We start from the raw sequence: 26,295 nt of genomic DNA on the forward strand, positions 1-26,295 counted from the left end.
ATTTTTCAAGTACCTGGCAGCTGGTCCTTTTACAGATAAAAAATAGGTCTTTTTTTTCCAGCAGAGTGTTAAATCAAAATCCATCTCTTTAAGTCCATAAATATACTGAGAATCTATTTTGCTCGTCTGCTGACCGACTCCAGTATTAATGCTAAGTCCTTTAAAATGAAAGCACTATGAAAGACTTATTTTCTATTTAGTGATATCACACCTCATACTGACAGATCTGGGTTGTGCTACTGAACACTGACATTAAACACCTATGAAATTTTAAAAGAATAAAATCTGAACAATTACCCATTATCTGGAAAAGCATCACAGATGTCTAAGGATAGAAAGAAAAAGACTTTAATACATTTCACTATTTTGTGCAGATAATTATTTAACAGACTACAGTCAACCAATGAAGAAACAAAATACAAACATTTCAGTCTCTTTTTTCAAGACACTTGACCACTTGACTTGTACTTTGAGCTTAAGTAGTAGTTAAATAGTTAATCCACTGATACAAAACCTAAGCAGAAAAATCAGTTTTTAGTTGTACCACTAAATTGTCAACATCATTAGCAGTACAACAGCTCAGTGCTGTACCACTAATATATACTGTAGAGACACATTTTGTAATCCAGGTAAACTGGAATACAACATTAAAAACTCAAAATATCCCCAAGCTGTGTTCAGGAAATGTTGCACATAATAGCTTTAGATTAAATTAGAATTTGTTTTCATTGCTAGCACTGCAATGATAGGCAAAATTGCCTCTAGAAGTCAATGTACATTAAAAAAGAAGATTGTTATATTTTATGACAACTAAACAAAATAAATGACAAGCAGGTATCAAGAATTAAGATTCAAAACTATAAGCAGAACATATTTTCAATAGATAGGTATGAGTGCAGATTCTTCTGGGTTGGAATAACTTGAGTGTTTGCTTGATATCTCAAAGTTATGAACTTCTCTTCCTCATAAAGCGAATAAAACCAAGAGTCCTTACAGAACAGAAATAGCTTTATCATCACAATCTACTCGAGAGCAACAGAACACCAATATCTTCAGATGCTTACAGCTGTATTGTAGAAGCTGGCTCAACCAAGGTAGGAAGGTGAAATTTGATTTGATAAAGTCTCATTGCAGCAGACAAAAACAAAGCTTGCATTTTTTTTGCTGTCAGAAAAAGAATATTAAATTCACAAGAGCGCATATAACAAAACCAAACATGCAATCTATTACTTTGAAAACTTTTACTGCGACATATTGACGTGAACAGTAATTAGATACCTATCATTTTTCCCCCAAAAAACATAAACAGGATAATAATTTTACCTGTATGTATATAGCTTCTCAGATCATTTGAGGGGGGCAAAGGAAGGGGTGATGTTTCTTAATGATCGAGACACTTTTAACTGAAATGGGTCTTCATTTGAAAAAAGCAACTAACATTGTTTTAATCCAGCATTAAACAAAACATCGTGCTTCTTGCACTACTTTAACACACCTGAAAAAGCAAAAAAACTACCCATATTTTGGCATTCATGTTTACATTTGCTCAGATCTTTTAGATTTCACAAAGCTGCTACCCAGTGTTGCCATGACATACAGATTGTAGAATCTAGGTAGCACAGGCTACTTCCAACACCTATACTAAGTAGTAAGGAACATGAAGCAGGGCATTACACTATGTTTCTGGAACTAGTACAATAAGAGTGAAAACCTAGAAAAAGTTAACCTACAGTTACAGAAGAAACTAATTACCTGCAGAAGCTGATTTTTGGTTGTATATTATTTTACACTCCATGTTTTCCTCCATCTACTAATTTCAAGCAGACACACTTGCTTCTTTCTTTGCCGTTCCATATGCTCCCTTCTCCCTGCCCCCCATATGCCATACACCAAGCATTATGAATATAAGCCCAAATATCCCAGACAACCCAGTGAACAAAGTTAGTGTAATGCACTGGTGTGAGGTGTGAAATAAAAAAAATGTCTCTCAATCTTCATCAAAGTTCTGTTGTAGAAGAAAGTTGGCAGCCAAGTTTTCATTCTTCTCACAAGCAAAATATGCCTGTATCACAAGTCCTTCAGGAAATCCTAATGCCTTTAACTGAAGAAAAGAAACACATTTAGAAAGTACATTTTGTATATTAAGCTTATTTGTATATCTAGTATCTTGAGATGCCACTTAAGCAATTACTGCCTTCTTGAAACAAACACTGCTGCTTAGCTCAGTGCAGCCTTTAGTGAGCAAGGAATAAGGTGTTGTCTCTGTCTTTAGTAACCAGAATTCTCACTTGAAAAAGTGATTTAATGAGTCTAATGAAGCACCATAAAACATGTCACTTTTCTTTCACTGCCACAGTAAGTCACTAAAACAGATTTGGGTCATAGTAGTGTTAGGAATGAATGGCACACTCCACTGCTGCAGAAAAAAAACAACTTCAAACAATGCCCATTTTAAACTGTTAATTATACAAAGCTCAGGATTTTTAACAAAAGTTGCCTGGAACAAAAGCTCCCACCCTGTCATCACTAGTAGGTAGCCCAATACATCACGTTAAACCATACTTTCAATAGTTCCAACTGGACTTTCACTTTTTTAAAAAATTGACTACACGTTGCAGCCATAAGACGTAAGGTGAGAATAATCTGTATTTCAGAAGTCAAGGAACTAATTAACATCCAGAACACAATGACATCAGGAGATGGGAATACTAGAGAATAGCTTAATATGGTGCCAAGGGAAATGGGTTTAGCCTGCACTTAAAGACATTCAGCAAACCAATCTTTCTTGTAGCCAAAGGCAAGTACATACAACCATTTGGACATTTTCTTAAAATCCTCACAGTACCTGCAAGGCATTTTACATATAGGGCAGATCAAATCTCTGTAAGAAACTATCCTATTGTCCCTTATCAACCATTCTTAGATTTAATTTCATGCTTACAAACAGCATGAATGTGTCAGCTGTAATACTACTACACCTAAATTTTGAAGTGTGTCTTTCATGGAAAGGGGAAGAAGCATACAGGTACAGATTGTAGAGGTAATGCTCTACTGCATAAAATTGTTTCAAAAGGAAATGCAGCAGACTAGAAAGGATGATCTGTGAAGAAGTACATGGACAAACAGTTTTATTAGACTGATTTTACTAATTGTCAACTGTCTTGACTTCTAAAGAATTGACACCTATATTAAAATTGTTCTTTTCTGATGATCCTTACATAACCTTTTGCTTTGCCAGCTGAAAAACACTGCCTTTGATATATAAAACCACTACCACGGTATGACATAAGTCTTTGCAATTTGTTCTAAGAAAAATCTCAGAGGCAATGTCATCTACACAAATCCATATTTAGTCAGTGTTATACACAGTATTTATGAATAAAATATACCACCCCCAAGTCTATTTTTATAGACATGTTTACCTGAATTTTTAGAAAGCTATAATTAACTAATTCTCACGGACCGACAAATAACTGGGTTAAGCAGCAACTTCACCTAATCTACTTAACTATGAGAGCTCTTATTATCTAAGTACTTTGCAAACAGTGCTCATGCAGACACACCTTTGTACCTGGAAAACTATCACAGCATGATCTAGAACAGTACTAGTCTGAGGCTTTTGCAAGCAGAATTACTGCCCGAGTTCCCAATCCTGAGGGAAACCCATTCAATCATTGATTATTACAGACAGCCTCTGATCACTTAAAAGGCTCTGCATCTTCTCAGTAAGACAGATTTGAGAGATTTTTAGACTCGCTATAAATCAAGAACAGATGTGATCTCAAACAAGACTACAGCAGCTACGAAATATCAAATATAAAATATAAAAAATGATGCAGAACTACTGTGCATAAACAAAGTTTAAAGCATGTCTTAAGCATGCACCAGAGTCAACACCCTACAGCAATAGCCAAGCAACATTTCAAAGAAGAAAGGCTCACCCTTTCTATAGCTTCTTTTTCCTGAGGTGTTACTTGAATGTAGTTCATATGACCATTTCCAACTTCTCCTACTACTCCTCCAGCGCTGACACCGTCATCACTGCCACTTAAACCTTGGCGGGACTCTAGAACTGGCTCATTCAACATATGAATAAAGTGTTCCTGGTGTTGGCTTATTTGCTGTGATGCATGGGAGAATAAAAGAAATAAATATATTGAAATAAAACATGTTTAAGCCTGCCACCAGGCAAGTTAGAATATTTACTTTCAGTGAATTAAGTAGTCAAAAGAATGTCTAAAAAGTGCATAGAGAAAAGTGATTAAATCTAACCAGGAGAAATACAATTTCATGTTTCAATCCAATTGCAGTGACCCTTCCCTCTTCCTGATACTCTCTGCACCTCTTATAGACTCAGGCTCATTCCTAATATCACAGAAAATATGTTCTATACAACTGCTGAAAAGCCAAAAATGAAATGTTGTAACTATTAACACAGTATCCCAGTTAACATCAACATCTATCTCCTTCTTGTAAAACTAAATCAAAATTAGCAGCATTATTTTGTTGTTTTAAGATTCACCTGCAGTAGTTGAGGGTTTTCCCGTCCAATCTGCTGTAGCAATGCTGGTAACAGAGAAGGATTTTGCTGAATAATTTGTCTCATCTGCTGGAACTGAGGCTGATTTCTTAAAAACTCAAGTGGATGTCCTGAAAAATCAATGAGATAACACTGTTTTTAAAAAGTTACCAATATTCTTAATAAAGTACATACATACACTATAACTGTAGATAGAAACAGGACATGAAAGCAGACAATACATCCCTCACTAAAGAACAAAAAAGCATGCTTCCTCACACTAACTTACTCTATCTTTAAGCTTTCTACAACTACCTGAAAGGAGGCTGTAGGGAGGTGAGGGTCAACCTCTTCTCCCAAGTAACAAACAATAGGACAAGAGGAAATGGCCTCAAGTTATGCTAGGGAAGGTTTAAGATGGATATTAGGAAAAAGTTCTTCACAGAAAGGGTTGTTAAGCATTGGAACAGGCTGCCCAGGGAAGTGGTGTCACCATCCCTGGAGGTATTTAAAAGACATGTAGACATGGTGCTTAGGGACATGGTTCAGTGGTGGTTTTGGCAGTGTTAGGTTGATGGTTGGACTTGATGATCTTCAAGGTCCCTTCCAACCTAGACAATTCTATGATTCTAAGAATTCTCTATCCTATGGTTAAAAAACACATTTTCTTTTCACCCAGCCTTCTCTTAAGATCCAACAGCCTTCTGCCCTTCATCGCCATCACTTTTCTTGTTATGTCTCATCTCTGAGTAACTTCATTCAACAACACCTACCCAGACTACTGTCTTGTCTCCATACCCAGAACAGAATTCTCTATCTCCTGCAATAGGTTGGTTCTGTCCTTCTCAAGTGAGGCTTGCCTTCTCATTTATTTTATACTGTTAGGTACTGCCTTGACCACAGCAGCGTCTGAAGTGCTCTGAAATACCTCACTCCCTCTGTTCTCTCTAAGGATAATGCCATGTCTGCTTGTCACTACCACCTGTTTAACACTTTGGCCTCTATTAAGGCTTACATCTTGAACACCATCTCTGCCACAGCCAAAGACAGACCTTTCCTACTCCTTGATTATGCGCCTTTCATGTACTTGTTTCCTTTTAAGACAGAGTTCTCAGCAGGCACCAACCGCTCTGTCCATGTGCTGCACTGCTGACTGAGGAGTCCTAGGTCATGGATAGGTCCCTCAGGTGTTACACCTCATGGCCTTATTGCAGGTTTCTCCCTTGATATTCCAACTTCCATAGTAAGTTCCACAGTAAATGAAACCCACTCCACCTTTGTGGTCTTATATTTAAATTCAGAATACTGAGTCAAATGAATTGTGCAAGTTCATGGCATTTTTAGGAACTTCATGCTTTATTCCAGACATATCCACATACAACAAGCCGTTCATTCCAAGCAAGTACTACACTTGGAATTTCCATGTTACAGCTCTTATCCAATTCACTTTGACCAGTTCACAAGCACCAGGAACTTAAAATTCACTCAAGCAGAGAATGGTTAAATGCATGTGTTTATCACATCCTCTGAAATATAACCTTTCTTACCTCCTAATGAACTAGTAGTCGTAGGTATATTTGCTACTGCTGCTGCCACTGCTGAAGACTGAGAGGCACCAGTGTTCGCTGCTTGAGGGGGTTCAGCCACAGCCTGATTATCTCCAGGTATACCCTAAAGACACAGTTCACATAATTACCTATACAATGCTAAAAGATATTTGGTTTACTTCATGGATGATTTAGTTTTCAGAACAAAGGAAAAAACATGAATGCTTTCACTGCAAATACAAAGCAAGATGTTGTGATAGGTATGCAATTACAACTGGAAGAGAATACTGTAAGAAATGTAATTTATTTTTTTACAAGAAAAATATGATTTGTACAGCACAGTAGGAAAGCATGCATTGCATCAGTTTAAAAATACATTTTACCCCATAAACAAATAGTTGCTTTGAACCCTCTTCTAAGATATTTGATATGAACAAAAAAGTTAAACTAAATATACTGTTGCAATATGTTATAGGGTTATGCAAAGAACATTACATTACAGCAACACAATACTAACAGTGAGATTATCGATGCCACACAATCACGAAAGACATTAACAAGATATATAAGAACATGTCTCTTTGAACCTCTTTCCTTCAACAAAATAGCATGACAACTGTCATTTACTGCGTCTTATGTGTGAAAAGGCCTGCATGTTACCAAATTTTAACAGTTTAAAAAAACAGTTAACTTGCACTGTTTATTTTCCATGTGCAAACAACTTCATATAAGAACTAACTGCTCAGTGGGATGAAACTGACTAAGCTAAAAAAGATTATAGTGTTAGAATGTGGATTATACAACCAAGACAGACATTACTCCATTCCATTTCTCCTACGTGGGAATCCTTCAAACTTCCCACCCTAATCACGCTTTCTCTGCTGTCACTGAACTCTTGCACCAAATTTGTCCTTTCCATCCTCCTCCCTGAAGCCTAGAAACTTTGGCATCTTGGCATGGGACAGACACCAAGAAAGATTCCTATATGACTACAAGCTGTTGTGATACACGCAAGGGAAGTTGCCCGACAGGAACCCAAAAGAGTCAGAGTCCACAGAGCAGCAAATCTCATACACACAGAACAATAGTGGGGGGAGCTATGATAAACCCAACCCCAAAGGGGCAAGACTATACAAGATCTTCTACCTCACAACACTCAGTCTCCAGGGCATCAAAAAATTCCATTTTTCTACAGTCTTCCAGCATATTCAATCTAGATAAGCCTGAGAAGGCAGCAGCACTGGTATAACTGAATATATTTGACCTGCCTCAAATGAAAAAGGGACCCTCGAGTTTGGCAACCACAAACATAAGGAATAGGGTGGGTGGAAATAATCACAGAAACTCGGTGTAACCAGACAATTAAGATGTTTGGCAAACCTCCTACAGAAATCACTGGTAGTTGAAAAATGCTTCTATAACATCTTCTTCACATGATATGTTCATCACTATAGCTGAACAGAAAAGACAAACACACAGCTAATATAAAGGCCACATCTAGAAAGGGAGAACTGGACAGTGCTCCAGGCAAAAATGCCTTACCTGTGAGATAAGAAGCATATCAAGGTATAAATCATCAAGTCCATGTTTAAGCCACCCAGAGGAATAAGAGCAAGTTTTCCCTGTCGCACACTTCATTACCATTTTATAGCTTGGTCAGCTTGCTACACACCCCTCCCTCCACAGAGGGGAAGAAAATTCTATTCATGACATAATTCTGAGGTAACTCTCTCTAATCAGTGCCTGCTTAAATACCTTTTCCCATCAAATCAGTCATTTCTGGGAACCTAAGTATAATGTAGGAACTTTGGTTAATCTTACAAAATTACTGGTTGATTTCACCTATTCACAGGCATATGTAGTTAGGGCAAGCTGTGCCCAGATCAAACAGCATATGCTTGTTTAAACCTTGTCTGCTCTTGAATGGAAGCACTATAAAACTAGTCCAACCAAATTTATATAGAGATGATTTGTCATCTTGAACATCATCTTAACTCTTAAATACAAGTTTGAAGGATCACTCTCCAAATAACCAAGACTGCATACAACTGTAATCAGACAAGACTGGTGAGGCGCATATGCACCTTGTTCATACAGTTATACAACAGAATAAAGCATGATACCAATTCACATACAATTAATTTTGAATGTAAACATCGCTTGGACAGCAAAGAGGTCATTTTTGCCTTATGGTGGACTAAACAATATGATGGATTAAACTGTCACTGTTTAATTGAACACCAGAGCAGTTTTTAGCTGACATTGTTCTCCAAAGGGTAATAATCCCATCAAGCCCAGCCCAAGGAACGTACACATTTAGAACGGAATAGTTCCAGTCGACAGGGACCTACAATGCTCATCCAAGTCCAACTGCCTGACCACTCCAGGGCTGATCAAGAGTTAAAGCCTATTACTAAGGACATTGTCCAAATGTCTTTGAAACACCGACAGGCTTGGGGCAACAATTACCTCTCTAGAAAGCCTCTTCAGTGTTTGACTACCCTCACAGGAAAGAAATGTTTCCTAAAAATTTCTGAACAAAGAAGCTGCAACCAATTGTCTGGTTGCTGGGGGAAAGGCAGGACTCCTTCCTAATTAAGGGTTAGGAAATCCTTGCATCAAAAAGATCTGACACTCAAAGCCTCCAAAGATGAGTCTTGGGCATAGAAAAAGAAACAGCGTCTTTCGGAATCGAGACCTCCTTCATGATCACAGCTCAAGGACGTAGGATTACATCTAGATACTCAGCCATGAAGCTATGAAAACTGAACAGCTTGTCCTCTGAACCATGGACAACAAATAGAATCTTCAGGGCTCATTTAAGGAACAGCTACACTTTAAGCATAGATATTCTCTTGACATTTTCTTTCCAACACTTTATAAGTACCTTTGATGCACCAATTCTTTAAACCAGGACAGTGGTATACGCTTACAGTTCTCAACATCCTAATCCTACCCTGCAGATTATATAAAAAGTAACATTGATGATGGTTCATAGGCATCCGAAAGTACAAGGTAAAAGAACAGTGTCATCAATGGACCAATATCAACTAAAGAGAAGCTTTTTTGATGCAGCGGGATGGTAAGGAACTTGTTTAGACCCCAGCAGATCAACAACAGTTAGAAAGACCATTTGCAGCAACAGGATTCTTCTAGAAGGACAATAGAAGTCTGCCAGCTAATATGGTCTCTAAGAGCACAACTGTTCCTCCACACTCCTTTTTCCAGCAGGAAGAGGAGGAAGAAGAAAGGAAAGATATTCTCAGTAAGGATAACATGAAACAGTAAGGGACCAGCATATACAACAGAAGGACCCATTTTAAACACAGGACCTACTGAGTAGAAATGAACTGCTCAGACCAGTCAGACTTAATCTATTTGGCAAATGTGCCACGTATTGAACTCCATCGTGGGGATCCTCTATTTCTATTCAGGACTTCCTGAACAGAAATAAATTAGAGCAGGGAAAATACCAGACTGAGTGTACAAGTACTGCACGCTGTAGATGTCTGGCACATGCACTGTAAGCCCAACACTTACAGGAGGCATTGAATTTATGGTATATGTACAGACTAAATGAACAGTAAAATCAACATTTTTAAGGCATGAAAAACAAACATTTTAAGATTCCAGAGGTCTGAGATTCGAGACTTATGGCAGATAGATGGGAACTACTGCAGTCACCCTAAGGGCAAGACAGTATTTATCACTGTTCATTGACCCAATACTAGACGAGAACTGAGCTTTTTACATTCATGCACTCAAAACATTTGTTGTTTGTTTAAAAACTGCAGGTTACAAGATCCTGGGATCATTAATATAAGTAGCAAGCACACCAGTGACTTGTAGTTGTAACTACTGAAGAGAAACTTCATTAACAAAAGCAAAGCTTTACAACTGTAGGTAAAGATGCCAGTTTTCTTATCAGTCTACCAGGAATTCAATCCACACATGTTTTGCAAGGACTTGTTCAAGATATCCGGCTTCAATATTTAAATAAAGTTCAGATTTGAAACAAGGAAAAACCACATCAGGGAAAAGTGGTATGCTAGCGTGAAAACTAAATGCACCAGAAATACTGATTAAGCAACAAGCTCCCTGACAGATTCTCTGGTGGTTACAATTCACCTGTCAGATTAAGGTATGCAATGAGAAGTAATCCAAAAAGCCCCTAAAACAACTCAAGATTTCCATTACAGTGAAGTTACTCTATTTCCTCTTATGCCAATGAAGTTCATTTCACCCTTCAAACTATATTTATCAAATTAAAAATTGTTTCTTCTCCAAAACACTGCTTTAATTAAAACACCAGTTAAATTAAGCACACTTCAAAAAATCTCTCCAACCTCTCTGTTTGGAAAGTATATTATTAAGAACACTGTGCATTATTAGTAAAAACAATGAACTGAAAGCTAAAAAACACACCTTTGTGATGTTACAGATACTAATACAGAAGTACAGCTAATGCTGTCACTAAGATGTGACATAAAATCATTCCTTAAGCCAGCCATTAGCAGTTAAAACTATCACTGTAGCTGGACATACTTTACATACATACCCATACAAATACAAATCAACAAAGAATAAAAGCAAAGAAGTGAATGAGGTAGTTAGGGATGACTTCAGTATTTCCTAGCCGTCAAAATCTGAATCTCAGCTTTCCAGATGCTCTGCTTAGAGATATTGCTCCTCTGTGAACATGTATTACTCTCATTGATTGGATAATATACATAATAACAAGTAAATCAAAGTTAAAGTTATTCTTTAGTAAGGACAAAAGAAAAGTGAAAGAACAAAGTGTAGGTAAAATAAACTGCTCACCATTAAAAGGTATTCCACCGCTCTGTCAGGATTGTTGAAGCTGGCTCTCAGCGCTGTAATTACTTGCTCTCGTTCATAGCCCATTGACATGATCTCAGTCACCATATTCTCATAGGACTGACCTGTCACTAGAAGTAACATGACCACCATTTAAGGGAATACGGGAAAAAATACACAAAAAAGTTTCAATGGACAAATTTCATTTCTACCCAAATTTGAATTGTTCATTGAGGAGTAAAGAACAGCTCACATCAAACTTGCCATGGGTCTGTTGCTTTAACTCCAAATATATTCTGGTGGTTTCATTATGTATTTGATTGGAATAGTAGAGGGTAATGAACACAATGCAAACTTCTATTGAAAAAAGCAGCACGTGTGATAATTCTGTACTCCTAACTGAAATAATATTCCCTCTTTATGCTTTCATCTAAGGTCAAGGGCATCCTCAACTAATACTCAATTCCTGATGTAATCAAGAAAAGTCTCCAGCAGCGTAAGTTTGGAAATTAAACTTTCCTGGTGGAGATCTGCCTGTCAAACTGTTAGCCATTGAGGTTTTTCTCAATAAAGACTTTACACTATGCTATGGCTAGACAGATGACAAATAGTGATGACCAAGTTACAACCATGTATCACTAAATGCTGACGATGATGATCAAAGTCATCTAATCAACTTAACATAGTCCACCTCAAGTCAGGCAGAAGACTTAAAGTTGTATCTAGGAAAGTCCCTCGAGACTTCAATGAGGGTTTGGGAGAACAAGTTACCTCATTTAATTCATGTGTATTTGACTAGACATCCATCACATCAAATCCCCCACTTCTTACAGCATAAATGGACTAAAACTGGCTCACTGGCAGCCATCAAGACAAAAGGGTACACACTATGTTTAAGGACAACTAGTCACTCCACTAATGGTATCATTAGGAAAATTATCTCTTTTCATAATGATTGAAAAAAATAACTATTCCATCATAAACTGTAATTAAGCAACATCTTAAAGGTTATCTTGATGCAAAAAAAAAAAAAAAAACAGAAAAAAACAAAAGCAAACCCAAGCATTAAAATACCATCTCCTACTTTGGATAAAGGTAACAAAGGATACAAGACAGCCCTAGCCCAAGGCTACTTGTGCTTTATCCATAAGAAATAATGGATTTACAGCCCTTGGCTAATTTGAGAATTTATTGTTCAGACTTCAAAATAATAGTGCCAACCTGAGTTTAAGGAATGGTAAATTCATGTCTTCATATACAGCTACGAGAGCAATCATTTTACATATAACTTCATTTTTTCAAAGAAAAAAAAATTAATCTAAACTTCACTCTAAAGATACATAGTTCTGTACATATCTTCAGAGAAGCAAAAAAGCCAAGCCAACAATTGTCCCAATAAAGTGATTTTACTAAACTTACTGCTCATGTTTTCTTACACAGGACTAGTTAACCCTTACTATAGCTAACAAACTAATCAAGGTAAACAGCAGACAGAACACCTTTTGATCTAATTAGCTACTACTTATACATTTTTGTAGTGCTCTTTCAATATAAGCTAGGTAGAGACCAGAACAGTATGAGAGATTTGGTACAGAAGAAATAGATGCAAGAAGGTCAACTTGCTCTGGACAGACTGCTACATAAGCCACTATTAAAAGCCAAAGAAGGAAACAGAATTACGGTGAATTTGGGCATACATACTCCATGTACTGCCTACTTACACAGTTGTGCAAAAGTAAGACCAAGAATAATGATTCAGGAATTGCATACCAGCAATGTCATGATATGGAGTCAGGCCTATCTCTAACATAGTGCTACTGGGCACGTTTGTGGTGTCAATGCTGAACCAATTCTGATCTTTGCTTTTGGCCGTCAAATAACATTTTAAAGCTGGATTAACTTTCAAATCCAGTTCATCACACTCCCCACAATAATTCTTGTCCCATGTCCTAAAGAAAGGTTAGGCTGCTCCAGTGAAAGATACAGTTGCACAGGAACTACAAGATGTGCAGATCTTCATGTAGCACACAAAGCCACATCGGTTTTCAGTCAGCATATCTAACTCAAAAAAAAAAAAAAGCAATTCAGTAGAAACCAATCCCTGTTTTGAAAGTGAAGTAAATTATCTTCAGACAATGCAATTAAGAAGTCACAGTAAGAACATGCCTAATATCCTACTTAGGATGTAAAAACATACTACATGAATTTGTGCAAGCAAATTCCTTTTAAGATAGTTTCTAAAGAAAAAAGAACCACAGAGTTCATGTCTATCGCCTTTGAAATTTTTTTGGCATATAACCCTTGCAGTATGCTTACCCAGGAAATTACATTCAATGCCTGTTATTTCCAAACTGTCAGGGACATACGGGTTTACTATATCAGATACCAATCAAAGAACTTTCATACACTATGGATAGCAATGTGATGCTCTCCTGCTACATTCATAGGAGATTTTTTTTTTTTCAAGCCTGAACATAACTGAATCAAGACCACCAGTTTAATTAAACTTGTTGGGTGTTTATTGTTACCATGAATATTTGTGGTGACCGCATCTCAGCCACCAAGGTATAATAAATGGTTAACGAAGCCTGTAGCACCTTTGGTGGCAGCAGTCACTAAAAATGTAACAGAACTCAACTGGTTGTCTCCTGCAGTATCTATCAGCTATTTCAGTTCATACATTTCTTCAGCTTAAAACAGCATGGCATAACATAAGACCTAAGCTGCAGTTAGAGAGACTAAACCTGGTGGCTACCACCAATACACACAAAACATTATTACTGCTCCTAAATCACCTTGGGCTGCTTAATCAAAACACCTGCCTCCAATATATCCACACACCCCTACAAAAAAATGTAAGTGAAACTCTTTAATTAGTTTAACTTTTTGTACCAAGTTGCAGGTAAATGTTTAGAGAGATAAGACAGAATCAAAAACCCTCCTCCCCCTTATTTCTGTGCCTTAATTTGCTACACTCTATTTAAAAAAAAAAAAACAACCAAACACGAACCTCCAAAAATTTAAGTAGGAGTAATGAGTTATGGTTTTACTTAGTAATTTCCTAGCTACCAGAGTCAGTGTAAGTGAGGGGCAAAACTTCTTATTGTTTTTACCCTGTTCATTCCACTGAGAAACAAAGGCATTTAAATAGTCAAAAGAAAAGTGAATTGACTATAAGTGTATGGAGGCATTCATTCCTCAACCCAGATAGCAGCAGATTTGGTGAATTTATCTAATCTAAATCTGTCAAAAGACAGTACTGTCAAAGCTGGAACAAGTGAATAATAAAGGCAGCCATTTTATCAGACCTGCACACTGGGAAGTAAAGGTGAAAAGAAAAGCGTATACATATTTATGTCCAGTCTTCTATACAAGCCACTTCAAACTGAATAGTTAGAAGAGAAATTAAGGCAAACGGGGGAAAAAACAGGAATGATAAGGATCTTCCTTTAACACAATAAAAATATATGAAGTGAAATATTCTTCAGTAAAGAAATTCTTGATGCTGGTTCTAAGATACCAACTTCATGTCTTAGAGAAGAGTACTTTGATTGTAACTTTAACAATGACAGATACAGAAGAGAACGTCAACATCTGCTAATCCGTCATTTGTTTCTGCTGCACCAAAATAATGTCTACATTAAAAAAAACACTCCACTTACCAAGTGCACTTATAGCATCCTCAAAAAGATTTGATCGAGATGTATCACCTGTTGTACTGTAAGATGAAGACAAGTGCAATGGTAATTACAAAACTTTGGAAGACTTCCTGTTTTTCAAAAAAAGCAGCAGCTGCTGTAACTCTAATAGCCCCTTTTGTTTCTAAAAGGCCAATAAAGCTTTCCAAAGAGCTCTCTTTTGGTCTTACAGTGAGACCAGATTTTACAAACTTACAATGCTACCATTTTTAACACAAGGCAAACCTTCCCCCCTACCCCCCAGTAGTTTGGCTCTTGCCCATCTGCTCAGGGATTAGCCATCTGGTTGCTTGAATGCTTTAAAAGGTGGGAGAACAAGGTGGATTTTCAAAAGCACAAAGCAGTCTCGCTATGCTTCCCCACAGTCACTGGTTTGACCTCAATGAGGACCCAAGGAGGTCAGTAGTAAGTACTTATTAAAATCCCAGTACTTTCCCAGCAATGTACGCTGCTAACATTTGCAATTACTTCATCTCAAGTCATCAAAGCTGTTAAATTAGAGGATTAAAGGCTCACCTCCATGAACACCAAGGAATACAGAGGCACACCACCAGGCAGAGAAACCCCAGTTAATTCAGACAGAGCCAAGGGTGCCCCTTTCCTGGCTCCTCCCAGGGCTGCAACATAAAGCATCAGCCCCTTGGGCTCAGGGTGATGCCCCTGATCGGTCAAGGGGAGAGGCTCTCCAGGTGTCCTTACAGATCAAGGGCATTACTGCCCCAGGGTGGTGCGACTCACGATGGGGTGCCAGGAAAAAGCATTTGGGGATTGTGCAAGACTTATTATGGTATATATAGGGGAAAAAACAAAGGCAGGGAAAAGGAAGCATCAAGGCACCCTGCAGATGAAAAGTATGGGTAAAGAGAACAAAAAGAGAGAAAAAGGGCCAGTCACATGCAAACAGCATTTGCCTGGCCACGCCCTGCACCTCATCACCAGTCCATCCTACCTTCTAATTAAATTCCATTTCTAACTACTTTTCATGCTGGGGGGAGTCTCTCTATTCTACATGCATGTGTGTGTATGGAAGTCTAAGTGCCCACAGCTGGACAGGGAACCACGAGTAACCACAATCCATGTATCTGTGGAGCCAGCAAACACAGACACCAGACACTATGGAAGTCTCGTTGCCAGTGACTGGAGAGGGAGCCACAGGGGGTCCACATGCCTGCGGTGTTGGCTACTGAAGACTAGAGTGCACACATATTCTGTGTGGATGCATACACTGGTGTGTGTGCGATCACCAGCAAGCACCAAGCTTGACTAAGTAACTACAGTAAGTAGTGTAAGATGCTTGAGAGCTCAGCATTGAATGGCTGTAAGTGAGAACCAGCTGCTGGAGAGACTGGAGGGTCTGAGAGAAGAGATGCAGAAAAGACTAACATCTGGGGGTCTGCTACTGGTAAGGTCATAGGTCACAACCAACTAGCGGAGAGACCTGTTTGTGTGTCTATGAATGAGGCAACTGGGAGAACCAGGGGATCTAGGGACTAGCTACCAGGTTCAATGCATGTCTACAGCCAATTCCTCTGTGTGTACACAAAGGGAATCCGAGTACCAGCAACTGGAGCAGGGTTGCAGGGCTCAGGCAGTCACGTGCCCAGGTACCAAAACCTTGGGAGACTGGGAGACCTAGGGGCCAGATATTGGAATAGACTGGCTAAGGCCAGCTACTGCAGAAATTCATATTGTTCATTTGTATGTTTGTACATACGTATTTTGCGCTGGTGGACTTTGTTCCAGGTAGCCAGAGGGGAACAGGATGCAACTACTGGTGGTGTATGGTTGCTTGAGTGCTGTTTTTTGCCTGCCTGTGTTGACCTATGCAGCCAGCCATATACATAGGTATATACATATTGTGTGTATGTACTGGGAATATATGCTCAATCTTGATTCTTGATAGACCTGGGGACATGGAGCCGCAGCAACCTTGCACCAGGCTACCAGAGTCAGCAACTCCTAACAGCAAGTGAAAGATCATCAGACTAATCCGAATCAGTTTTCAGAAGATGCCACTAAAAATCTAACAAGGCATTTACAGAGATGCAATTTTTATGTAAGAAAAAATTTGTTCCAACAAGAATGCTTCACTAGCATCTATCACTGGTAAGATTTACAACTAAAAAGATCAAAGGCGAAACAGGACACCAGCTTGCCTGGCCATGGCTCAATAAATCTTCACAGGCCTTAGTAAATTAGCTTCTAAAGCAAATCAGAAACAAACAGTACTCACTGAAATCAAGGCAGGTGGTAACTACAATTGTATCTGTCAAATTATTTTCTTGCTTCCTGTTAAGTATGTACACTGCAGTTTTAAACCTGGAAAGCAGTGTTCCAGTATCAAAGATCTAATCTAATCTTTGAACTTACTGGTCAAACTGAGCAGCAAAAACCCCCACCTATTAACATTAAAAAAAAATAAAGTTATTTGACTGATAAATGAAGCTTCATTTGTATTCCATTTTAAAAATATGTCAATTTCTCAGAATTGCAAAATTAAATCATTAATTAGGTTATTTAGTGCAAGAAAATTTGTGATGGCATTTTCAAAATACTAGGGAATTGCAAGTTTTGTTTCCTTATCATCAAATTTGATGGTGTTTAAATGCAGCCACTTCAAAAATTGATGTCTTGTGCACCAGTATTCACATGAATAACAAACAAATAACTGAAAACCAGTGTATGAAAAATGAACTTGATGCTATGCAGCACTTCAATTACAGTTAACATTAAATTACAGTTAACAACATTTTTATCCCATGCAATATTTAAGCAACTCAAAGCAAGCAAAAAAAGGTCTCAGTATACAACAGGGATGAAACCTCTAACTTTCAATTGATTTTCTTAAATGTAAAAAAAATGAGGTTAAAAGCTATCCCAACTCCCACAACTACCTGCAGATGAGCCAAGGAGCATTCAGAACAAATAAGCTTGTAGCTTTAAGATATTACACAATTAAGAGCAATACTATATCCTACATTTTGGAAGAAAAGGTTCTTTCCAGAAATTAAGAGACTAACAATAGTCTTATGTCTTACAGAACTTATGGTTCAAATCCAACCAACGTGATTCAAAACACAATTAGAGGTCTATGAACAAGATAGGACACATCCCTCTGAAGTCTTTAAGAACTTTGTGAACAGTAAATCCCACACAGGTGAATATCCTCAGTCTGAAAAGAAATGTAGGCATTTCAGAGTTACTGTGGCATAATGGGAGCACAAGTCCTCTGTCATTTAATTCTCCACCCCAAAGGTTTCATCCCAAGACCACACTTCTCACAGGAGAAGGTGTAAGTGGGGAGGGACACTTCTTGCCATCAGTAATGTTATACTTGAGCCAGAAACTGAAGTTACAGTTAAGAAAAAAAAAAAATATGTAGAACAGAGAAAGTGACTGGACTAACACTGTAACGGAAAATTCAACTTAAAATCAAAACTAGAAGCAACAGAAATGGACAGAGAAGCCATCTGTGGAGGCTCATTCATACCTGTCAGTTGATGATGGGCTGACAGCAGCTGGTGCCTCAGGTAGTTTTTCTGCTGTGTTCTCTTCTTTAGGAGCACTCACAGATGCAGATTCACAAGCAACTGCATCTGGTGCTGGTGGTGGAGGGACAGGAGCTGGCACAGGGGCAGCAGCAGGGGTTGGTGCAGTGACTGGTGTGGGAGCTGCAGTTGTCGAGACAGTAGCAGTAGTAGCATTTGACTGCTGAGTCACTCCAGCAGCTGCTTTGGGCTATAGGAGGACAACAGGATTCAGACACAGCACAAACCTCCTAAACCCATGCTTTCTATAGTCAACACATTGATTAAGTTCTGTTAAGACCATTTGTGTTTGACACTGCTGCCTCAACATCAAGCATAATATTTTTTTGTTATATTAAAACAGGCAACTGACAGTGTCACTAAAGTACTTAGACACCTAAGCAGTCTTACTATGAGTATGAAGTGAAATGCAAAGATACAATCTAAATATTTTAAGACCACAATCTAAATATTTTAAGACCACAATCTAAATATTTTAAGACCACAATGCCCTAAACATAAGAACAATTGTTTTACAAAAGCACATTTTTCAGAAGAAACAAAAACAGCTGTCAAAAGACATCTGACAACCGTAACAAGCATAAGGTTTTCTCACCACTCAAATTTGGAAAAAAGTGATAAAGACAGAAATCACATTTCATTTTGAATGCTATTTGCTGGAAAATGAGATGTTAAAAAATTTAAACTTAACCTGCAACAAGCTTTACTTATGCACTCTTCACATGCAAAGCACTACGTAAGTAACTTTTCACATAATTGAGTTCTGTAGTGAACACCAAAAATCCAGCAGTATCAAGGACTACCAAATTTACAGCAACAAATTCAGAGTGGGTAATACTTGCATATAATTGTAATTTAACCTTCACATCTTTATTGGAAACATGAATTTTCCTTGGATGCAGTACTAATCCCGTTATATAGAAATTACATTTTTTAAGAATGCATGCAACTTCCAGCTAAGGGACGAAATTACGTTTTTGAAAGCTCGAACACTATAGTCCCTTACCAGTGAATGACCTTAAGGATTGACAAGGCTGACCTTCATCTCCACCTTATCAGGAGAAACAGTTGAACTTTAACAAAACACAACTACTTATTCTAGGTGAATCACTTTCAGACAATGTTTGCTTAAGCTAAGAAAAATATATCTCCTCTTTTTGTCTGAAAGGAAAGGAGAGGTTGAGAATGAATAGCTTGCAACATGATGAGCGTGATAAAGAACATTTTAAGAAGCATTCCAAGAAAAACACTGAAACACGTCTGAGCATCAAAGTTAGTAGTCATGCTTACGTGACAGAGCATGCCTCATACAGAAAAGAATCACGGAAAAGGAAATTGAACTCAAAGTCTTAGCAAAAAGACCATAACACTGAAGAAATGACTAACTCCAAAACACAGGTCCTTTAATATAAGAAAGTATTGTATTTAGCACTTCTTCATGGAGGTCTATGTTTCTTCTGCTATAAACAAAACAAAAGCTGTACTCTGAAATCCCATCTGCATCTGTTTTCTTGTACTGATAAATGCCTCTTCTCCAGGCAAACCACAGACTAGAACACTGTTGTTCAGGAAGACAGCAGTAACAGTTACATTCAAACAGAGAATCTAATGAGTCAGCTCCAGATAGAAGCAAAGGGCAACTGAATATAGGTTTTCTTTGTCAGAAGGAAGACCTCTAACTCCAAAATTAACTTCATATCTCAAGACAGAGATGAAGTAGTTTTATTCAGATCCCAAGGGTCTGGAATGCCTCGAAAATCAGTGGCTTGCTTCTGGAAGCAATATGGCAACTAGTTAAGAGGAGAGGTACTTCAAATACACATCACAGTCATTCCCTCTAATTTGCTACTGCAGATTTGTTGATTGGCATATGTATCCTTTTTTTGTTTGTTTGTTGATTGGCATATGTATCCTTTCTCTACTGGTTTAAGCTGTTGAACTTGACAAAAACAGCCATGAGTTTTGAAAAGCATCATGGCAAGAGTGGAAGAGTTCAGTACAGAGGATTTAGTAACAAACTATCTAGGCTCACTTCTTCCTTTTAATACTAATACTGGAAAAATAACAGAGAGAGACAAGAAAGAAGAAACAGCAGTAAGATCAGCCACTGGGAAATTTTTTCTTTGGTGTAAACATTCAGCACAGAACACCAACAACAATAAGCATAGGCAAACTAGGACTGTGAAACCATATTTAATTTCTATTCGCACAAGCATTTATTTTTACTGTTAACCAAAACTTTTACATGATCAAATTCGAAGGATAGGCATACACAATCACTCATCACAATGAAAAAAGAATGAAATGAATGCAATCTCCTTTTCAAAAATACGGACTACTCACTTTTGTCACCATAACCACCACAAAGTTCTTCTCATCTATTTTGTATTCTTTAAGAGCAGTATCATCATTAAGGATTTTACCTGGCAAATTAAATGGATACAGATTAAGAAGTTATTTAACAGATAAATGATCTTGGGATTCCCTCATATAAACACAGTTCCAAGAAAACCCACAAAAATACATTTTATGCAGATTTATAAACATTAATAATGCTACACACAGTTTTTTGGCTATTAAGTTTTGGCAGTAGAGCTACAAGTAATTTTCCTCCTATGATGTCCACAGTACTAGTTAGCTTGAAGGCTATTAACATAAGTGTTGAAGATGCTTCTAATCATCTAAAACAGAAGTATTAAACCTTAAGAAAGATTTATTGGACCTTTAACAGATACAAGTAACGTAGAGGACAGGCTTTAGCATACAATAAGCTTAACTGACTAACTTATGCCTGCTTACACACTCCATACAGTAAGAAAATTCCTTCCTGCTTATCTTCTCTTTGCCCTTCAGATGTAGTTAACTATCTACAGTTCTCTGCCACAGACAAACTTCATCCACATTAGATAAGTTTGTGACTTTGCAACTTTAACAATTTGTTCTTATAAAAAGGCTAAAGCACTAGAAAATGCTAGAACCATTCCATATCCTGCTACCTTGAAAGAAGGATGAAAAAAAATGATCAGACAAAAATAGAAACATTTATTTGTTACTACTACTACTACTTTTGATGTTTCATAACATCCTGGTCTCTAAATTGAAGACATATTTGACCAATAGACCACTCAGTGGATAAGGAACCGGCTGGATGGTCACACTCAAAGAATTGCGGTCAATGGCTCCATGTCCAAGTGGAGAGCAGTGATGAGTGGTGTTCCTCAGGGGTCAGTACTGGGACTGGTACTATTTAACATCTTTGTTCATGACATGTATGTTTGGATTGAGTGCACCCTCAGCAAGTTTGCTGACAACACCAAGCTGCGTGGAGCAGTCGACACGCCGGAGGGAAGGGATGCCATCCAGAGGGACCTGGACAGGCTGGATAGGTGGGCCTATGCAAACCTCATGAAGTTCAACAAGGCCAAGTGCAAGGTCCTGCATGTGGGCCAGGGCAATCCCATGCACAAATACAGGCTGGGGAGAAAATGGATTGAGAGCAGCCCTGAGGAGAATGTCCTAGGGGTGTTGGCTGAGAAGCTCAACATGAGCCGGCAATGTGCACTTGCGGCCCAGAGGGCCAACTGTATCCTGGGCTGCATCAGAAGTGTGGCCAGCAGGTCAAGGGAGGTGATTCTGCCCCTCTACTCTGCTCTTGTGAGACCCCACCTGGAATATTGTGTCCAGCTCTGGGGCCCCCAACATAAGAAGGACATGGACCTTTTGGAGCAGGTCCAGAGGAGGTCCAGAAAGATGATCAGAGGGTTGGAGCACCTCTCCTGTGAAGACAGGATGAGAGCATTGGAGTTGTTCAGCCTGAAGAAGAGAAGACTCCAGGGAGATCTTATAGCAGCCTTCCAGTACCTAAAGGGGGCCTACAAGAAAGCTGGGGAGGGACTTTTTACAAGAGCATGTAGTGATAGGGCGAGGGGGAATGGCTTCAAACTGGAAGAGGGGAGATTTAGAACAGACATTAGGAAGAAATTCTTTACTGTGAGAGTGGTGAGACACTGGAACAGATTGCTCAGAGAAGCTGTGGAAGCTCCATCCCTGCAGGTATTCAAGGCCAGGCTGGATGGGGCTTTGAGCAACCTGGTCTAGTGGGAGGCGTCCCTGCCCATGGCAGTGGGGTTGGAACTAGATGATCTTCAAGATCCCTTCCAACCTAATCCATTCTGTGATTCTATAAGCAGAGATGGTACTGTGGCAAAGTAGATTTGTCTCACGTCTACAAGAACTAAGAAACATATTAAACCACGCAGACTTTTTTTTTGTAGTATAAGCTGATTTGGAGGCAGTACCACAAATCAGAAAATTAAGTCTGTATTTCAGTGAGTTTTATAGTAGCTACTTCTACTGCTGAATTTTCAGGAAATGTTTTACATTTTTAATTGATTCATTCTCTGAAGATGCATCAAGGGCTGTTCCCTATTTCAAGATGAAAATACACATTTTCATAACCATTCTCAGTGCTAGTGGAATACACTAGCAGCACACATCCTTATCCTGATGACTGCAAGGAAATCAACCAGTGCAAATGCATTATGGCACTCGGAACACAAACAAGGTGGCACTGTCCTACTCTCCATTGGTTCCACCAGACTTGCATGTCAAATACTCAAGAATGTACTATATGTACTGTAGTAGTAGTAGTAATATCTGGAGCAGATGGTGCAGCATCTGACTCAGAACCCACAAAGGTTTACTTACAATTTTCTGGTTCTTAGGCACTTTGGGGAAAAAGATTGTACAATGTGTGTATGGAGACATCCTATCTTCTCAGGACACACCACTCAGGGTTTCTAGACTTTACCCTAACACAGATGAAACACAACACATCCACCTCACCGCTGATTAGCATAATCCTTTTTTTGAAAAAATTGCAAGCATTTATAATAAAAAGTGGTATACTTTTAATCAGGTTCAGTTGCGATAGCACTCTGCTTTACCAAACTGCGGGAATGCTAAAGCTCATTTTAATCAAAGTAAAAATGTCATCAATACACTCTTGTATCTCTTGTCCAAGAAAAACATCACAATCAATCTTTGGATGGTCTTGTATTCTAAATTGTATTACCTACTTTTCCTGCTCCTTGTGAGAATTATACAATGCTGCAGATGAGTATTTTCAGAAGCCAGAATTTAAGTCACATCCTATGATCTTACACAATCCCTGATTATTTTTTTTTTTATCACAGAAACATAGTATTAAGAGTGTCATGCAATTACACACATTGCACAAGGCCTTCTGCCTTGTTTGTTTTCCTTTATTACACATTCAACTTTTACCTTCATGTTCTTGATGTGCTTCCCCTTCATTGAAGTACAAGGGACATAAATTTGCTAAGAAACACCGTCCTGAAAAGCCTGTACAAATATGAAGCGACTCCCGATTTCTCTCCATTAGCGTATTTCTATTGTGATCAGTGGCTTTAGCTTATTAGAAGTGGAAAAGCAGTACACTGAAGAAATAAAGAGACCTAAGTTTCTTTCAAGCACGGTTTGAGAGGAAAAAGCACTGGAGGGGCATCGGAATAGAACTTAAGTTCGGATATGAAGTGACAATGAAAACCTCGATCTGTGTATTAGTGCCAGAAAGGACCAGCTAGATAGAAAACAGTAAAAAAATACTGCCAAAAAGAATTTGAAGTATGTTAGCTCAAATGAAGTAACTTCATGTCTTTATCTGACATTAGCCTGCTTTTCGCTAGTACATAATACATGTTTCTGATGACAGAGCTTAAAGTATTGAAAGTACCTCTGTACAGCAAGGATTTGGTGGTAGGTTTCTTTTGTTAAAACAAAAGAAATAATCTAATTTTTAATTCTCTGAGGTATACACAGGAACGCTTCAGCTATACACAGCACAAACTGATCAAAAGACAAGAGGTAACTCAGAACATAAGATGTGATCTCCTGAAACCCTGATTTCTTGTAAGAAAAGCTATTTCTATTTCACCTAGTATATCCCACCCAGGACTAAAGCTGTTAGCATATCATACTATCAGAGTAAAGATAACAATGGACACACATGTATTAAAACCTGAAAAATTCTGATTCAAAATTAATAGTTCCCTTTGACAATGAGGTTTGTTGTTGTTTTGGTTTTGTGTTTGTTTTTTTCATTTTTTTTTAAACCTGTTTGCATTTCAGTACTTAGAATCTTTCTAAGACTTAACTTTCACATCAAAGAACAACATAAAAAAATAAGGTAGATTCAGATACAGTAACTCCAGAGTATTCATTACCTGCATAAATCAGTTTTTGGCCAGCTACTGGAAAAGCATCTTTCCCCCTTTCTGATTCAATCTTCTCTTTCAGTGCCTTCACCTGAAGCACAGAAAGTCTTAATGAAAAAAAAAGTTTCACAATACAAACCTAATTAAGTACATTTTGTTCTATGTTTCAAATACTAAAAAGTAGTTTTCAGTCATATCTTGATTAGGTCAAGTACATCAGTCTTCCAATGACGTCATTATAACCAAGCAACATGTTCCCTTCCCAAATCATCTGTTGTACTTAATCAAATTAGGTAAGTAATTTCTCCATGAGAAGTCTTTAGGTATGAGTTTACAACACAGTGAAAAAAATTAGAAGTTTGAGCAAAAAAATGCTCTTATCTACTGACCCATTTCCCTTCCCTGTTCTTTCTCTGAATGCAGGGGGCAGACATGCTATACACAGCTGACCACTTTCTTCATCAGAATGACTCTTCAGGGAATGCCTGTATTTTTGGTAAGGTCACCATGACATTCAATTTAAGTCACTGGAATGACTTAAAGCCTTAATATGCAAAGACTTGTGCAAACTGTCCAGTTGTTCATTTTTAAACTTGTTCCCCTCCCCCATAATTTCTGGAGCTTTGCACAGCAATTTTAAGTCTACACATGAAAGCGTTTTGCCTTATTTACTTGCTTACGCAGACTGCTGACATACAGACCGCACTTTCAGAGCGCCACATACAATAGCCCAAATTACAGTCTTAGTTATCATATATCAGAATGCCCATATTCTCCAGAAAAACCACATAACGCTATTCTGAGAAGATAAAGGATGTTCCTGTAGAAGCATTTCTTCACTGATACCTTTGAAATCATGCTTTAAGACAAACAGCCTGTATACAGACATTGATTCTTCTTGCTTTCTGACAGACAATCCCAATATACGTAAAACAAAGACAATCTGTTACAAACTTATTACTACAAACTAACTCCATCTTTTAAGGCTATTTTTTTCTGAATATTCATAAGCTTTTTTCATTAAATGCTGCAATTAAGATGCACATACCTAGCTATTTAACCAGATAAGCACATGAAAATATGTTTATCTTGACAGCTTCATCCAACTGACAACTACTTGTGCCACAGATAGCTAGCTGTAGTATTACCATTTTTTTAATTTTTAAAACTGTAGTTCACTATTAGGGTTGCTTGAGTAGCAAATACACTGAAACAGTATTTTCAGGTGCCAAACGGTAAATATTTACTAAATTGAGCTTTGTGACTCATCATAATTAAAATCTGTCATCCACATCACATGCCAGTCATGCTTCCTGGCTTCACTTAATTCTTCTGTAAATGATGTCTCAGACCTTCGTGTTACCTATTTCTTTCATTGATCCCCTCGCTTCTTCTCCCTCTTCCTCTCAGATTTTATTCTGTGCTTCTTTATCGATCTCTTTACCAGGCTATTCCTTTCAGTTTGGATGTTTGGTCCAAAAGGGACAGACCAAGCTTTAACACTCACAATGGCATTGCATATTTTCAGGAGTATACATAAAAAGGAATGGTTGTTTTACCAGCCTTCACGACCCAGCAAAGGAGGCCTACAGAATCAAACCTCTTCTCTAAGCTTACACCTGCCGCAAGCGATTAAATTACTAGCCACACAAGGATACAGAACACAACATATGACTTCCCTTTATGGGACTACACCAAAATAGGAAGTCAACTCTTTTTCCCCCCAGCAGATGGAGGAAGGATACTCTTGGTATTCTTATTATACACACCATCCCAGCACCTCTCAAAAGCTTTAGAATCAGTCTCGAGCTAGACAGTTGCTTTTCCACAGCAAAACTGAAAGCAGCTCACTGACATCCGTAAGTCTTCAGGCAGAGTCAAACCATCAATCATTTTAATAATAATTTGCATGCACTTACTTTACAAAAG

At 38.1% G+C, this 26,295-nt stretch overlaps 1 protein-coding gene across 1 annotated transcript in view; it reads right to left on the bottom strand.

Annotated features, from left to right (window-relative positions):
* Nucleotides 1-330: 330 nt before the first annotated feature.
* The window catches only part of RAD23B (RAD23 homolog B, nucleotide excision repair protein), a 39,708-nt gene continuing 13,743 nt past the window's right edge, over nt 331-26,295 (bottom strand). The window contains exons 2-10 of the mRNA XM_082497002.1: nt 24,376-24,457; nt 20,474-20,553; nt 18,073-18,320; nt 14,547-14,602; nt 10,888-11,015; nt 6,067-6,190; nt 4,523-4,650; nt 3,942-4,121; nt 331-2,101 (exon numbers count right to left, since the gene is read on the bottom strand). Coding sequence (XP_082353128.1) covers nt 1,988-2,101; nt 3,942-4,121; nt 4,523-4,650; nt 6,067-6,190; nt 10,888-11,015; nt 14,547-14,602; nt 18,073-18,320; nt 20,474-20,553; nt 24,376-24,457 — 1,140 coding nt within the window. The 3' untranslated portion in view covers nt 331-1,987. The remainder of the gene's footprint in view (nt 2,102-3,941; nt 4,122-4,522; nt 4,651-6,066; nt 6,191-10,887; nt 11,016-14,546; nt 14,603-18,072; nt 18,321-20,473; nt 20,554-24,375; nt 24,458-26,295) is intronic.

Source organism: Vanellus vanellus (genome assembly GCF_965231255.1).
Source record: "Vanellus vanellus genome assembly, chromosome: Z".
NCBI classification, from domain to species: domain Eukaryota; kingdom Metazoa; phylum Chordata; class Aves; order Charadriiformes; family Charadriidae; genus Vanellus; species Vanellus vanellus.